This window comes from Cannabis sativa, chromosome 1, assembly GCF_029168945.1.
Source record: "Cannabis sativa cultivar Pink pepper isolate KNU-18-1 chromosome 1, ASM2916894v1, whole genome shotgun sequence".
In the NCBI taxonomy this organism is placed as follows: domain Eukaryota; kingdom Viridiplantae; phylum Streptophyta; class Magnoliopsida; order Rosales; family Cannabaceae; genus Cannabis; species Cannabis sativa.
The window spans coordinates 71,368,725-71,384,746 of NC_083601.1; the positions used below are offsets into that span (position 1 = coordinate 71,368,725).

General features: G+C 32.0%; 1 protein-coding gene across 1 annotated transcript; it reads right to left on the reverse strand.

Annotated features, from left to right (window-relative positions):
• Positions 1–12,727: 12,727 nt before the first annotated feature.
• LOC115704025 (uncharacterized) lies at positions 12,728–13,549 on the reverse strand. Its single transcript, XM_030631247.2, has 2 exons — positions 13,364–13,549; positions 12,728–13,144 (listed from the first exon to the last, which is right to left on the reverse strand). Exons 1-2 carry the CDS (start codon positions 13,547–13,549, stop codon positions 12,728–12,730), a joined length of 603 nt encoding a protein of 200 aa, XP_030487107.2.
• Positions 13,550–16,022: the final 2,473 nt, after the last annotated feature.

Consider the following 16,022-nt stretch of genomic DNA (forward strand, 5'->3'; position numbering starts at 1 on the left):
TTACATCTTAGATGGCTCCCACTCAATAGTAGGAGTCTAGTTAAATTCATAAATAGAAGTACATTTAACGTCTTACTATTATTTCTCAGGGACATCTTGTTGTGACACATTATCTTAGTCTGAAACTATAAGTTTCTTCAAGACTAAGTTATCAACATAGCATTCTAGTATAAATATTAATGTAAAATACATGCTTAAGATTAAGTAATCATTAAAGATACCATAAAACATTTCATGAGGACTAGAGATTTTGCCTAAGTCATTGGAATAGACTTTGCAAAATTTCCTATCTTATCCTCAAAGTTCTGATAAGTTATTTTTATCCATATGAATGGTTAGACTTACATTCTCAGTTGTATTCTAAAGTTCATATCATGAGCATAACATAGTTAGCTATCACAAGTGTCATCCAAATAAAGAGGGGCTTCGAATTTTAAAATTCTCCCACTCAGATAAGATACTGTAATACTACGTCCAAGAACTTTATTGGTATCAATTTCTTTTACAACAGTAATATAATAATTGGAACAAAAATACAGGATCAAGAATAAGTTCTAATAAATTTTCTAATTTGTTCATTATATTACATCCATGTTTAATCAAAATATGTGTGCCATAGAGATACTATGATGTATTAAGTATAGTCTAAAGTTCAAAATGAACTACATATGTCAATAGTTTTATCCACCCCTAAGTGTTATAGAGATCATGTGGAGTTATGAATATAGTCTAGAGTTCAAAAGATATAAAAGATCATTGAATTGCATATATTACTCTTAAATTTTTCCACCCCTATCAGATCAAAAGATCCTTTACATTTTCTTCGTCTTTCTTTACATTTTCTTCTACCAAGATCACCATCAACTGATGACCGACTTTTCTATGCTGTAGCTCAATGGATAGCAATCGCGAGCCAGGATTTGGTCGCCACGCACCACTCCCACGCCTTCTAGTGTTTGGAATTTTAAGGATAGGTGCTTGATCAAACTGACTGCCCCTAGTCTGATCAGTGCTGGTCGACCCAACAATATTTTATAAGTTGGTGGCAGGTCGACAACTAAGAAGTCTTGCGTAACAGTGGTAGATAGAGGTGCCTCGCCTAAGGTTAATGGGAGCTCGATTATGCCAAGACTGGCAGTTCTGTCTCTAGTGAATCCGCAATGATTCGCCATACAAGGCCTTAATTTGGATTTTTTTTTAGCCGTATCTTTCGTAGAGTCTCCTTATAAAGGATATTTATCAAACTCCCATTGTCTATTATCACTCTCTTGATCCTTTTATTGGAAAGTTGAATGGTAATCACCAATGGATCGACGTGAGGATACCACACATTTTTCTCGTCTTCCTCCGTGAATATAATGGGAGGTTCCTCAGTTTTCACCTTTTTTGGAAGATTCTAAGGCAAATGTCGACTGCTCGTTCTTTATATATTTCACATATCTTTTTAGGGCATTATTGCTTTCCCCTGCGATATGTAGCCCTCCCAAAATAACAAGGATGTCCTCTCCTTCAACAGGAAATGGATGTAAGCCCTGGTTGTTTGGGCTATTGGGCAGACTGGGCTGGTTGTATCCATGACCCTGTCTTTTCACGTACTCTTTAAAATGGCCTCGAGCGATGAGACTTTCTATCTCGTCTTTCAATTGGCGACACTCATCGGTCGTATGCCCAATATCCTTATGGAATTTACAATACTTGTTAGGATCTCTTTTGCTCCTCGCATTCCTCATGGGCTCAAGCTTGTCGAAGGCAACCTTTTGCTCATGTGCGAGGTAAATATTCTCCCGAGTTTCATTAAGCTCGGTATAAATAGTATACACTGGCACGTACTTATTGTGCTTCTTCTACTTCTTTTTATCCTTCGACGGTTCCTTAGTACCATCCTTTCTCTTCGAACCAGAAGCCCCCGAGTATCAATTCTCGTGGAAACAGTGTTGGGTTTTGTGCCCTAAATAAAACTCATTTCAATATAATCAAATTTACATATTAATAAAGTTCAGAAATAACATTTTATGTTGCATGGTTCACATGATTTATTTCATGATTATATGTATATAATGTATGAATTCTTTTTAAGTCTAGAACATATGAATTTGTTAAAGATTATAGTGTTGTCAGCACAGTGGAATATAATCTTAATTATATGTTCAAAAGTTTATTCCCTGATTTGTCAGAACACTGGATTTAGACTGACATGGTATAATCAGCGATAGGTATTCTTACACCTTAGAAAAGTGTTATGTCCTTTCCAGGACATTGGCAAAGTTTACCAGATCGGATGTATGGAGTATACATCGGAAGGGACCGATATTGAACTTTGATTAGATATATTAAAACTTACCGTAATATCTATTCAATTAAATATCACCAGTTGATCCTAGATCAAATGACCTTAATCCTGATATGGTTAGGTTCGATCTCAAGAGTACTATACATGTTCTTTGATTTGTTAGTTAAGCCTACTTTTGGGTCAGGGTGATACGTACATTTTGGGAACATGATAGTATAATTGAGTGGGAGCGCTACCATAAATATGGAATCTATAACTTCTATAGGAACTTAGAAGTGAAACGATGATATCCTTCGAGCTTGGCTAGATAGAGATAAATGGTGGAGATCTCATATCACTTTGATGAAATATCATTTATACAGAGCTAAGTGTTTTAAGGATACAATACATTGAAGGTGTAACGGTAACTTAGTGCCTTTTCAATGTAGATCATCTATTAGAGGGTCATTGATCACATTAGAGTTATAATAATGGATAACTAATGACGTGTATATTATGGAACATAAAGAGCGTTCTATATGATTGAGAGTGCAATTCCAATTTCTAAGTATGGATTCAATGAGGAATTAATAAGTTAGGGAATTTACTTGGTAAATTCAGTTTGACTTATTGGAAGTTCGGTTATATAGACCCATGGTCCCCATACTAGTTGAGACCATACTGCTTGTAAGACTCAGTTAATTGATTTTAATTAATCAATTATAATTCTAAAAGTTAGACTATGTCTACTTTATGAATTTTCACTAAGCAAGGGCGAAATTGTAAAGAAAAGAGATTCTATGTTTATTTATTGATTAAGACACTTTATATGTCTAAATTAATAAATATATTAAATGACAATATTATTTAATAATTATTATTTAGTTATTAAATAATTAGAATTGGCATTTAAAAAGGTTAAATTGGAAAATTGACATTTTTGAGAAAATGGAAATGGAAAATAACAAAATGGGAAAGTTGCAAAGTGAGGCCCAATACCCATTGTATGGCCGGCCACTATGCACAAGAAATACCATTTGTAGTTTCCATTATTTTAATGCCATACAATTCTAACCTAAGCCTAGAGGGTATTCTATAAATAGAAAGTGTTGGCTTCATGAAACAAACAACTTGCACACAACTTTGAACATTCGTTTCTTTTAGAAAAGCTACAAGCCCCTCTCTCTCTCTTTTCTTCTCTATAAATTTCGAAACACTTGAGTGAATGAGTAGTGCCCACACACATTAAGTGGTATCTCAATCATAGTATGTAAGACTATGGAAAATCTGCATCAAAGAAGGAGAAAAGAAGATCTAGATTCAGATCTTGATTATGCTCTACAGAAAGGAATCAAGGGCTAGAGATCTGAATGGAAGGAGTCATAATATTTCTCTGCACCCACTGTAATGTTTTCTAAACTTTATATGTGTTTATTTTCATTGTTTTAGATTTCATATTAGGGTGTTAATGAAACATACTTGTTAGTAAATCTAGATCCTGGTAAAATAATTTCCAACAACTGGCACCAGAGCCATGGTAATGATTTACTTTCATGTAATATGAATTAAAACGATGTTTTATATGTTTTTGTGTTGATTTGGATGGTTTCATGTGGTTTATGTGTTAGTTGATGAATGTATATGTTGTACAGTACCTTTTTCCATGAAAAATATTTTTTTGATTTTTGAAAATATTTTATTTGGATTCCTTGTGAAAAATTAAGCAATTTTTGTTTTTACAGAACTCGATTCTGATAAAAATTGAGAAAGTTATGATTTGGAAAATCGGGCTTTCAGGTATGCATGGGAGCTCAATCGCACCCATCAGGTGCTTCGGACTGGATGCCCATCCGCGCGCGTGACACGCCCGTGTCACCCTGCAAGCGTCGGGGTTTGCTGCCCAAGCTGACCCGGCCTGCGCCGAGTTTTCTCGGCGTGCATCCTTCCTCCGCGCGCGCATGAAGGCTGCGTGCAGCCTGTTGCACGCCAAATCCTGGGCAGCAACCCGAAATTGTAAATTTTGGGATTTTTCCCCAAAAATCTAATTTTTTCATGGGATTGTTTCCCAAAATTCATTTTTCCTTTTTTAAATATTTCCAATTTTAAAATATTTTCAATTTGGAATTCTTTCCAATTTTAAATATTTCATTTTTGGAATATTTCCAATTTTAAATATTTCCTATTATGGTTAAATTTTAAAAAAATTTGTTAACTTCTTTGATATTTATTTATTCTTTAATTAAAAGATTAGATATTTCGATACTTAACATATTTTAAATTAAAAGATAACTTTGTCTTTTTTATTTAAAATATTATATTAAAATTATCTTTTATGACAAATTAAATAATTAATAAATTTGAAATTAACATGGATATTTTTATATATATACTTACCATAATATTTTCAAATTCAAAATTTGTTATTTTGTTAAATATTTAATTATTTATAAATTATAAGTTTAAAAATGATATTTTTTCTATATATATATCATTTTTTTTATTGGAAATTATAAATCATATCTTAAATATTTAAATAACTTAGATATTTTGTAGAAATTTGAATATTGCTTAATTTAGATATTTTGACATATAATTATGGTAATTATTATTCATTTATTATTTTATTCCTAAAATAATAATTATCTAACCAAATCTATATTAAAATTTGTTTATTTTATTAAATTATAAGATCTGAAAGCGATATTGAAGATTCTTTCCTTTCAAATCATTGATCTTATTAGATATTTAATTTAATTTGATTCAAATAAACCTAGATATTTTAAAATTAGTTTCCTTTATTTGGTTAGTTTAAGAATAATAATTTAATTATATTAATATCTTATTTCACATTTGTTACATGGACAATGTTTGTTTATTTATATTGTTTATTCAAAAATTTTTAATAAACCTATTATTTATTTGATCTAAATTGCTATGATTAACTTGTTGACAGATCCAATGATCTGATTTTAATCATAGTCCAATTGTCAATAGATCTTATAAATAATTTGTAACAGGTAAATTTTGTACATCTTTCATCTGTGTAAACCTAGTAACATGATATGGCCCATCCAAATCATTTGACCTGTGTGAGCCTATATGTTTGCTTTTGGGCTTAGATGCATATAGGAAGCCCATTTAAGTTTTACTAAGTAAATGGACTAGGTTGCTAAAATAAAATTTGACATAAGTAATTTTTAGGCCCAATTAGATTTGGGCTTATTCAATGAATAACAATTATTTATTTTAAGGTTAAATTCCTCTCTTTTGGGCCTTGTGTGAGAGTTGGGGGCCAATAGAAGTGGGTACGACATACTGAACCCAGCTCCCCCTCACATGAACTATCCCAATTGTGAAGGCCCATTTGCCTTATTTAAATAATTGTATTAGGTTAATTATATTAGTCTAACCTAATTAAAATTGAATTACCAACATAATTAACTTTTAAAATATATGAAATTTATTTTTCATTTAATATTTTAAAGTTAATTTTAGAAAAACACTTAGTTAATGATATATATTCTAGATAGTTATTTCTAGTACTAATTATTATTTATAATATTAAATGGGAAAATACCATTGATTGTGAAATTAATTGTTTAATAATTAATTTTGGTACAATCTATGTTTAGTATATTTTCCTAGTATTAGACTAGAATTAATAATTAAGTTTCCTCTATATTTAATTATTTATTTCTTGAATTTAATACATTTAATTAAATTGAAAATTTCAATATCTAAGTTGATTTTCATCATGATACTTAAATATTGTTATTTTCATGTTATTTAATTAAAATTGGAAATTATTTTAAGTTTGGAATCTTAATTCAGAATAACTTAAGTTTGAATAATTTTCAAAGTATATATTATTTTATTTTATTAATCTTTTTCCCAAAATTTCGAAATTGCATTTTTTTAATGCAGAAATTTGGAATTTTATCTAAAAAATAGATTAAAGTTGAAAATTATTTATTTTAATTTTGGACCAACTTAAATCAATGATTTTTGCATTTAATGATTAATTAAAATAAATAAACTAAAATATATTATAATTAAAAATTGAATTAATTAGTGTATGAAAGTCTAGATAGTTATTATCTGTTTTGCTTGAAGTATTTTTCTAGTGTATTTAATTAAATAGAAAATTAATATTTAAGTTGATATTCATCATGATACTTAAATATTTGAAATTTTTCTTAAATATTTAATTAAATAGGAAAATAATATTTTTTGTTGAAAATTAATTTTTATTAATTAATCTTTGGCCAACATAAAATTAGAGTAATTTTCCAGGATTTATTTTTATTTTATTTTAAAGCATTTTCGAAAGTAGTATTCTTATACACTTCATTTTTTTAAATGTAATATATATTTATAGAAAATTAAATTTGAAGTTGTAAATTAATTTAAATTAATTTTGAAACAACTTAAATTGAATAATTCTCTAAATATTTATGGAAATTATTAGTAAGATGGAAATAATTCACGTTATTTTCATATCCATCTAAGTATAATTTATAAATATTACATTAAAATTTATATTTAGAATTTTTCATTGTAAATTAGAAATTTTAATTAAATAAATATATTTTTAAAATAAATATTAGGAGAAAATACAACCTTCATTAAATAATGAGCTTTATTATTATTAGGATATTCGATCTCCATTGTTGGTTTTACATAGCTATTGTTTTAGTGAGTAATCCTCCCTAATGGAGGAACGTTCATTAGCAAGTTAGCACCGTTTAATCTCGAAAGATAAGTATATTTGTAAGTATTTTATATGGTATTGATCACCCTAATGGTGACGACTGTATTTGACTTACAAAATATGAAACAATAAGCTCATGAAATAGGAATGACCTTGACTCTCGCCTAAACGGGACAACGTCGGATTCTCTTTTCGATCAAATAAAAGGTTGCTAGAATAATTATCATTTTAGATGAATTGACAACTCTATTCAATGGATGAAGCTTTGACTCTCGCCTAAACGGGACACTGATATCAGTTTGTTGAAGACCTTGGAAATTATTTAGGATTGTATGTTTTAGTATTTTCACTTGTCATTCCTACTTGCTATATGCTTAATAATTTCTGAATTGTGTATGAATTTATATTGAACTATGTTATTTTCTGTTATTAAATTGTAGTTTTATTTCGAATCTTCATTGTTGGTCTAACTTGGTTTGTTTTTCTAATGAGATAAATCCCTAATGGATTTTCACCATTAGACTAAGATAATAGTGTTAGATCTCGAAAGATAAATATTGTATATGCAACATCTAGCTGTTCATCAATTGATGACTCCTTGGACTAGTATTTTACAATATGAAACAAGAAGATTGTATAAATAAGATTACTTTGACTCTCACTAATCGGAGCATCGTTGGATTCTTATTTAAAATGAAATTATCGTAATTCCTCTTAGCTTAGTCATTTCGAATTAGCTCAATAACATATCATTGGATGAATGGTCTATAAATCATTTCATGTCATTTTATATTTTCACTTAATAAATTAAATGACAAACTTGATTATACTCCCGAAATTCTATCCCAAAATGATATAAATCCTCAATCTTAGAAATCTCCTACTTGTATAGGCAAATCATAGAGTTAGATTAGTAGTGGTGGTCCAAGAAAGAATTACTAATTATACAGTTACACTTTCACAAGTGTTTCATAACTATTTTCTTTCAATGGATTTAAACTGTATGAGTTTAGTATTCTGTGACCAAAATCCACTTGCACTATTCTAAGAACTCTTTGTTGTAACTAAAAGATACAACAACATTTTTTATAAATCTATGGCATTTGTATCTTGTTCATAGTGGTTTTGACAAGATCATTCTCTGCAAAGAGTTAATATGCCTATATCCACTGAAAGTATAATCATCTCATTCGTAGATGGATGTACATTCAATGGTGGATATGAGTTTTCGTTGTATTCTTAAAACGATCACTCTAGATTTTACCTTATGCAAAAGAAATTTGAAATGTTTGCAAAATTTCATGAATTTCTAACAATGGTAAGTGGTTAAAGATCTTGCGAACTGATAGGGGTGAAGAAAAAATTAGTAGATATGCAGTTCAAATATCATTAATTTCATTTTTGAATTATATCCAAACTTACCTCCCCAGAAATTCGAGTTGCATATTGATGATTAGTTACTAGTTGTTGCCTAAATCCTTCTATGGTAATATAATTTCAGAATGATGCAATGGTTGTATACTTAATGTAAATCATTACTAGATTCATGGATGACCTAATCGAAATTTTAAGAAAAGCTAGAACTGCTAACCCTGGTTTGCATGTTTGTTAGCTATTTTAAGTGATTAGGGGTGGATCATCCCATAGTCATTAGATAAGAAAGTATTTGTTTAAACAAATACTACTTTTCTAAGAAAATGACTAAGTCTGAAAATAAAGTAGCAAATAAAGGAGATATTTTTTTCTTGGTTCCATAAGTGTTCTATCATCTTATTCGTTACAAGATGATCCCACTACCTCTGTTGTCTTAACACAACCGAAGAGGTCAATACCATTTAGTTTTCTTAGACATGATTCACGGTACCTTGTCATAGTGGGAGAGTTTCATGGAACTTTACCTTGTTATGACTTGGAAGACACTAGTGATTAAAATCCATTGTGAGTTTCAACAAGTAATGGATTGTCAAGGTAAGAAACTAAGAAGAAAGCCAAGAGAACTATGGTTTAATCCATTCACATGGAATAACCTAAAGTTTTCTATTACAAGGACATAAAAGGAAATTTTCATTAATAAGTCTATTCAATGGACTTAACAAAACTTCATGTTCCTAGTATTATAGGTTTGAGTTTATCTAAACCTATGGCTTGTGGTATACCTGGTAATTACTTACTCTAATGCAAGCATCTTACTTTAATAAGATGCTGAAGCATTTCCTTTCCAATGGCAATCTATAGAAGCTTCACAACTTCTAAGCATAGATTTTATTTATCTAAGGAAAAGTTTCAACTATTCCAGAAAAGATAAAGCCATGAAAGAATTTCTTAAATCAACAGTGAGAGGTCTCAGATATGCTTTTGTATGCCTTAGACCAGACACCTGCTGTTGAGTGGGAGTAATGAGTAGATATCAGATTAATCCAGGAGAGGAACATTGGAAGACAATCAAGTAAATCTTAAGATTAAGAAGAGGAACTATATGTTAGTCCATAAGGGTGTGTTTAAAACTCTTAGACTACACCACATCAGATTTCGAGACTTGCCTTTGTGCTAGAAAGTCTGCTGATAAGATGGTGATTACTTTGGGGGTGGAGTAGTGATTTTGGAGAAGTGTAAAAACCTATCTGAAGTCTCTTAGTCTACTAGAGAGAGACTGAATGTTAAAGTTGCAAGAAAGATACTTATTCAGTCTATATACAATTGTGGCACCGTTCCAACCTGTCTTAACTACTAGTGTTATTTCCTGAATAACCAAAAGTAGTTTCCAAAGGTATAGAAACCAGTATCCCAAAAGAGTAGACATATAGAGAGGAATTTCACAACATCAAAGATTTTGTGATTAAGGGAAAGTAAATGTGGAGAAAAGGTTGTTGTTAATTCAACCTGTCAATCCTATTACAAGGAGTTTACTACTAAACTTGATTTGTATATCAAGGTGTTAATAATTATTTGAAATGCACATTTTGTTTTATATTAGTGCAAGTGGGAGTTTGTTGGGTTTTGTGCCCTAAATAAAACTCATTTCAATATAATCAAATTTACTTATTAATAAAGTTCAGAAATAACATTTTATGTTGCATGGTTCACATGATTTATTTAATGATTATATGTATATAATGTATGAATTCTTTTTAAGTCTAGAACATATGAATTTGTTAAAGATTATAGTGTTGTCAGCACAGTGGAATATAATCTTAATTATATGTTCAAAAGTTTATTCCCTGATTTGTCAAAACACTGGATTTAGACTGACATGGTATAACCAGCGATAGGTATTCTTACACCTTGGAAAAGTGTTATGTCCTTTCCAGGACATTGCCAAACTTTACCAGTATGGGATGTATAGAGTATACATCAGAAGGGACCGATATTGAACTTTGATTAGATAGATTAAAACTTACAGTAAAATCTATTCAATTCAATATCACCTGTTGATCCTAGATCAAATGACCTTAATCCTGATATGGTTAGGTTCGATCTCAAGAGTACTATACATGTTCTTTGATTTGTTAGTTAAGTCTACTTTTTGGTCAGGGTGATACGTACATTTTGGGAACATGATAGTATAATTGAGTGGGAGCGCTACCATAAATATGGAATCTATAACTTTTATAGGAACTTAGAAGTGAAACGATGATATCCTTCGAGCTTGGCTAAACAGAGATAAATGGTGGAGATCTCATTTCACTTTGCTGAAATATCATTTATACGGAGCTAAGTGTTTTAAGGATAAAATACATTGAAGGTGTAACGTTAACTTTGTGCCTTTTCAATGTAGATCATCTATTAGAGGGTCATTGATCACATTAGGGTGATAACAATGGATAACTAATGACGTGTCTATATCATGGAACATATAGAGCGTTCTATATGACTGAGAGTGCATTTCCAAGTTCTAAGTGTGGATTCAATGAGGAATTAGTAAGTTAGGTAATTTACTTGGTAAATTCTGTTCGACTTATTGGAAGCTCGGTTATATAGACCCATGGTCCCCATACTAGTTGAGACCATACTGCTTGTAAGACTCAGTTAATTGATTTTAATTAATCAATTATAATTCTAAAAGTTAAACTATGTCTACTTTATGAATTTTCACTAAGGAAGCGCGAAATTATAAAGAAAAGAGATTCTAGGTTTATTTATTGATTAAGAGACTTTATATGTCTAAATTTATAAATATATTAAATGGCAATATTATTTAATAATTATTTTTAAGTTATTAAATAATTAGAATTGGCATTTAAAAAGGTTAAATTGGAAAATTGGCATTTTTGAGAAAATGGAAATGGAAAATTACAAAATGGGAAAGTTGCAAAGTGAGGCCCAATACCCATTGTATGGCCGGCCACTATGCACAAAAAATACCATTTGTAGTTTCCATTATTTTAAAGCCATAAAATTCTAACCTAAACCTAGAGGGTATTCTATAAATAGAAAGTGTTGGCTTCAGGAAACAAACAACTTACACACAACTTTGAACATTAGTTTCTTTCAGAAAAGCTACACGCCCCTCTCTCTCTTTTCTTCTCTCTAAATTTCGAAACACTTGAGTGAATGAGTAGTGCCCACACACATCAAGTGGTATCTCAATCATAGTATGAAAGACTATGGAAAATCTGCATCAAAGAAGGAGAAAAGAAGATCCAGATTTAGATCTTGATTATGCTCTGCTACAGAAAGGAATCAAGGGCTAGAGATCTGAATGGAAAGAGTCATAATATTCTGCTACACCCACTCTAAGGTTTTCAAAACTTTATATGTGTTTATTTTCATTGTTTTAGAATTCATATTAGGGTGTTAATGAAACATACTTGTTAGTAAATCTCGATCCTGGTAAAATAATTTCCAACAAATAGTACTTGTTGAAACATTGCTGGGTTCGCTTCCCTAGCTTGTTTTCAACAAATTCATTTCCTTTCGGGCATCTTCCTTCTGAACGAATCACTGAGCCGTTTCTTTGAACTCAGTGATGCTTTTTACTGGATGACCTTGTAAGTCATGCCACAACTCGCCCCCTGTGGTTAATGGATCAGTAGAGATCCCCGCCTAAAGGGCTATAAGTTGTGTGCTGTCATCCAAATTCATAACCCTAGCTGAAGCCGTGCTAAAACGACTTAAGTATGCCTTAAGTGTCTCACCGGGGTGCTGCTTTATATTGGTTAGCGAGGCCGCTTTGGGTCGTTTATCCCTAGCAGCTTGGAACTCTTTCTTGCAATTCCTGGACAAATGCTCCCAGGAAGTTATTGAATGATGAGTAAACTTGTTAAACTAGCTGCTCGCTGCTCCAACAAGTGAGGTGGGGAACAAAATACAGCGTAAATTGTTCGTCACATTACTCCCTCGCATTATTGTGTTAAAGTTATTCAAATACGAGACCAGATCAGTGGTTCCATCATATGACGACACATGCGGGTTTTTGAATCCCAAAGGAAAAGGGTATTCATTATATTTGGATGATACAGCTCAAGCTTCTCATCTAAGTCGTATCCAGATTGTCTCCCTAGTTCCCTCGCTTGATATCTCCTGAACTTGTCCTTCAGCTCGTTTATCCACAATTGGATGGGATCCTCTTACTTTGGACCAAGCTCTTGGCAAAGGTCAGGTTTCTTGCGATTCAAGTGCTCTCACTGATCCAGTTGGGAGTAATTGCTGCCAGACCTCATCTTACTCACAGATCGCGTACTACTCATACACTTTGTCTTCGAGTAACTCACAGATTTACTGGTTCCCATACTTTCTCGATCATTAGCTCATTGAGTACTTTTGCCTCTTCGAGTTGATTGACTGTGGGTTCTTGACCGCCTTAAGGTTACGCTAGCTTCTTCATGCTCTGTTCTCTCCCCCTGAGTGCAGTTCGTTGTATTTCCCCCATTAGGGTCTATACGAGTCCTCACTCTATGGGTTTGGGAAGAACGTTGGTGATTTCTCGCAGGTGACCTACGTTCTCCTGATTGAGTCCCAAGATCCTCCTCATTGTCATGAGAAATTTCTCGTTCATCAGTTTCTGGTTTCCTTCCATCTGGTTGTTCGTTCTGATTTTTAGGGGATATCTCATTTTCCCTGGGTTGTTCTTCCCAGGCATCTTCCTGTCTCCTGGTTTGTGAGCCACGAGGCCTACCTTGAGGTCTTCTCACTCCAGGTTTAGGTTGATTTTGAGCATTTGTCCCCTATGCCACCCTGGCAAAGGCTGCATCACGCTCTAATTCAGCGTTTTGACGCTGCGCCTCTTCTAGACGGCATCTCAGGTGGCAGTTTTCCATTTCATAAGTACCTTCTCCCATAGACTAGACACCTCCACGATTGAGCTCTTTATCCCTTGTCCCAGGGTTCTGGCCACTCCCACGTTGAGTTCTCCTCGAGCGTGTTGTCTACGTACTAGGACCAACATTGGGTTGGGTCCTCTGAGAACGTGTGGTCCGTGTGCTAGGGCCACCCTCACGTTGAGTCATAACAGAACCGGTGGTCCATCTGGACCGCGGGTTGGTAGACCTTCTGGAGCCCATGGGCTCTTTCCCAGATCGATGATTAGTTTCCCCATGTGGAATATTAACATTTTCTAGATTTTCAGCCATGAAGGAGGTGGTTTTTCTTCAAAAGAATGGAGGGTTTTTCTGAGCATTTGCACAGAAGCTCTCATTGAAAGCACCAAACTGTTAACGCAGATTTTCGTTAACTAAATATGAGGCTAACCATTAAAATCTCACACAGAATAAAAAGTTATAAAATAAAAATTACGAACACACAAGGCTTTTTACGTGATTTTGCAGTTAAAATTCTGCATAGTCGACGAGTCAATCTTATTCAGATTTCTGATTATCTTTCAGGGCCTCTTTTGTATGAGTTTTTCCCCTCCTCCTTTTTTGATCTTGTTTGCCACTATTTATAATTACATAGTGGGCAGCTAATTACAAAGTTGACTGTAATTTGTCTACAACGATCATCCCCTAAAATCACGGGGTTTGATTACATATCACGTAGTTTAAATACGGTTATGATTTGAAAATCACATAGCTGTGATTTTCCCGCTTTTACTAGGTCAAAATGATTGTGTATTAAACACATCTTTAATTGTTGTATCTGCAGATGTCTCGACAGAAGCTTGGTTCCAGTGATCTTAATAGCGAACTGGGGCCCTTTTTCCTTCCGAGGTCGACGATGCACGTCTTGTGACAATCGTGGTTCTTATTTATAAAGAGTCGTTCGAAGCTCATTTGAATGTTAGCTTCTGATTCGCTAGGGTTGTAAGCCTCGCTGACGTAACTAGATGCAATTATAGGAAGCCTTCCCATAGCGAGACGGGCACCTAGCTTACTTGGTCTCGAGTCGATCCGAATGTTACACTTAGTTTGTAAATTATACACTAAGGACTTTTGCAATTGATATGTGTCGCTGTCCTTGATGCCTCGCTATTCGCATTCAGCAACATATGGTTACTCGATAATATACTAAGTGCCAATTTGTCTATTGATTCCTCGCCTAAGACCTTACAGTCAGCAAGTTACAAATATACTCTAATACTTACGTAATTGATGAGTTATTCCATAAAAAGCGATTGCATCGATCTATATTCTCTTTATCTTGACACGTGTCCACCACTGAGATGACAGTCAAATTTCAGGTGTAACAAATATACCCACTTTTATGTGTGAGTTACCCAATATACCCTCACTCTCTACTTAAGGCTAGCATAATTTATATTAACTTAAGGGATCTAATGGCGACATCATCTATAAAAGTTAGTATATCTTACAGAATATGAAAATGAATGTAAAAATTAAAATAAGTAAAGTAAAGGTAGCATACAATGTAATTTCCTCCAATTTGTTAGTTAACTATGGATTTATTGTACTCTATTTATTATACAACCCTTTGAGATTAGTGAAATAATTCACATTTTCACTCCTATTTTTCCTGTTTAAAATTTTCGCTAACTGTCATCTTTTATTAATAAAAGTAATTTGCAATTTTTATATTATTTATAATAATATAATATATAGATTAAATATGTATAATAAACTAATAATATGTAATATATATTAGTTATTATCTTTTTGTAACATTTGGGAGAGTTACTTGTTACTATGAGTAACCTCAACTATTTTCACCAACATTAAGAGTGTAAAAGGTGTTACACATCTTAATTTGAAATTCTTAATGATATATGAGTTATGGTATGTGTATGAGTTACATCTCTATTGGAGTTATGGTGTACATGAGTGTGTGCATGAGTTACATCTCTTTATTGAGTCCATAACATTCATGGAGGTTATGACTTATGAATTCGAATTTTAAATGGTGATATCTTAAACATTATATAAAGAGGTCTAAGGTGATCATATTAGAGGATCAAGATTTCTATCAAAAAAGTCCCCTCTCTCTATGCACTAAGGGAACTCTCTAGAAAATAGCTTTGGGAATTATCAAAAAGGTACTTTGGTAGAAAACCGTAAGGCTTGATAATTCCCAAAGCTATTTCCTAGAGAGTTCCCTTAGTGCATAGAAATAGGGGAAATAAGCTTTTGGACAAATGTAATACCTTGTTCAAGTCATGGTGATCCCCACTAATGTACACTCAAGGTTGTGAGTAAGTGTATATATATTATATATGTATTATATTATATGTGTTGTAATCTTCTTCTTCTACCATTCATATATATATGCAATATATATTATATATATATGTTGTTGTAATATTTATTTAATCTCTTTGTTGGTCCTTATATTATATTACAATAGTGTTGTAATGTCTTAATTTTCTTCTATTGTAATAAAATCTCTAACAATTAAAAGCTTTTTTTTTCCTACTTTGCTTCAATGGAAGGTAAGAAATTAACTTGTAATAATACAAGGGTAAGAATTGTGATATTTTGTGATTTACAATTTTTTATATAGTAAAATATATATTAACATATTTTCTTGTGTTGTGATATGGGTTTTTTTATGTTATTATATCTAAGATATATATAATATATAACGTGTATATGAGTTATATATATTATATATGTTGAACATATGATAATATATATTTATGATGAGAATATTTAT

Coding starts and splice junctions, on each gene's coding strand:
- LOC115704025 (XM_030631247.2), bottom strand. CDS start 13,549: ATGGCTGAAAATCTAGAAAATGTTAATATTCCACATGGGGAAACTAAT. Junction 13,145..13,363: donor CTCAGAGGACCCAACCCAAT/GTTGGTCCTAGT, acceptor AGGGTGGCATAG/GGGACAAATGCTCAAAATCA.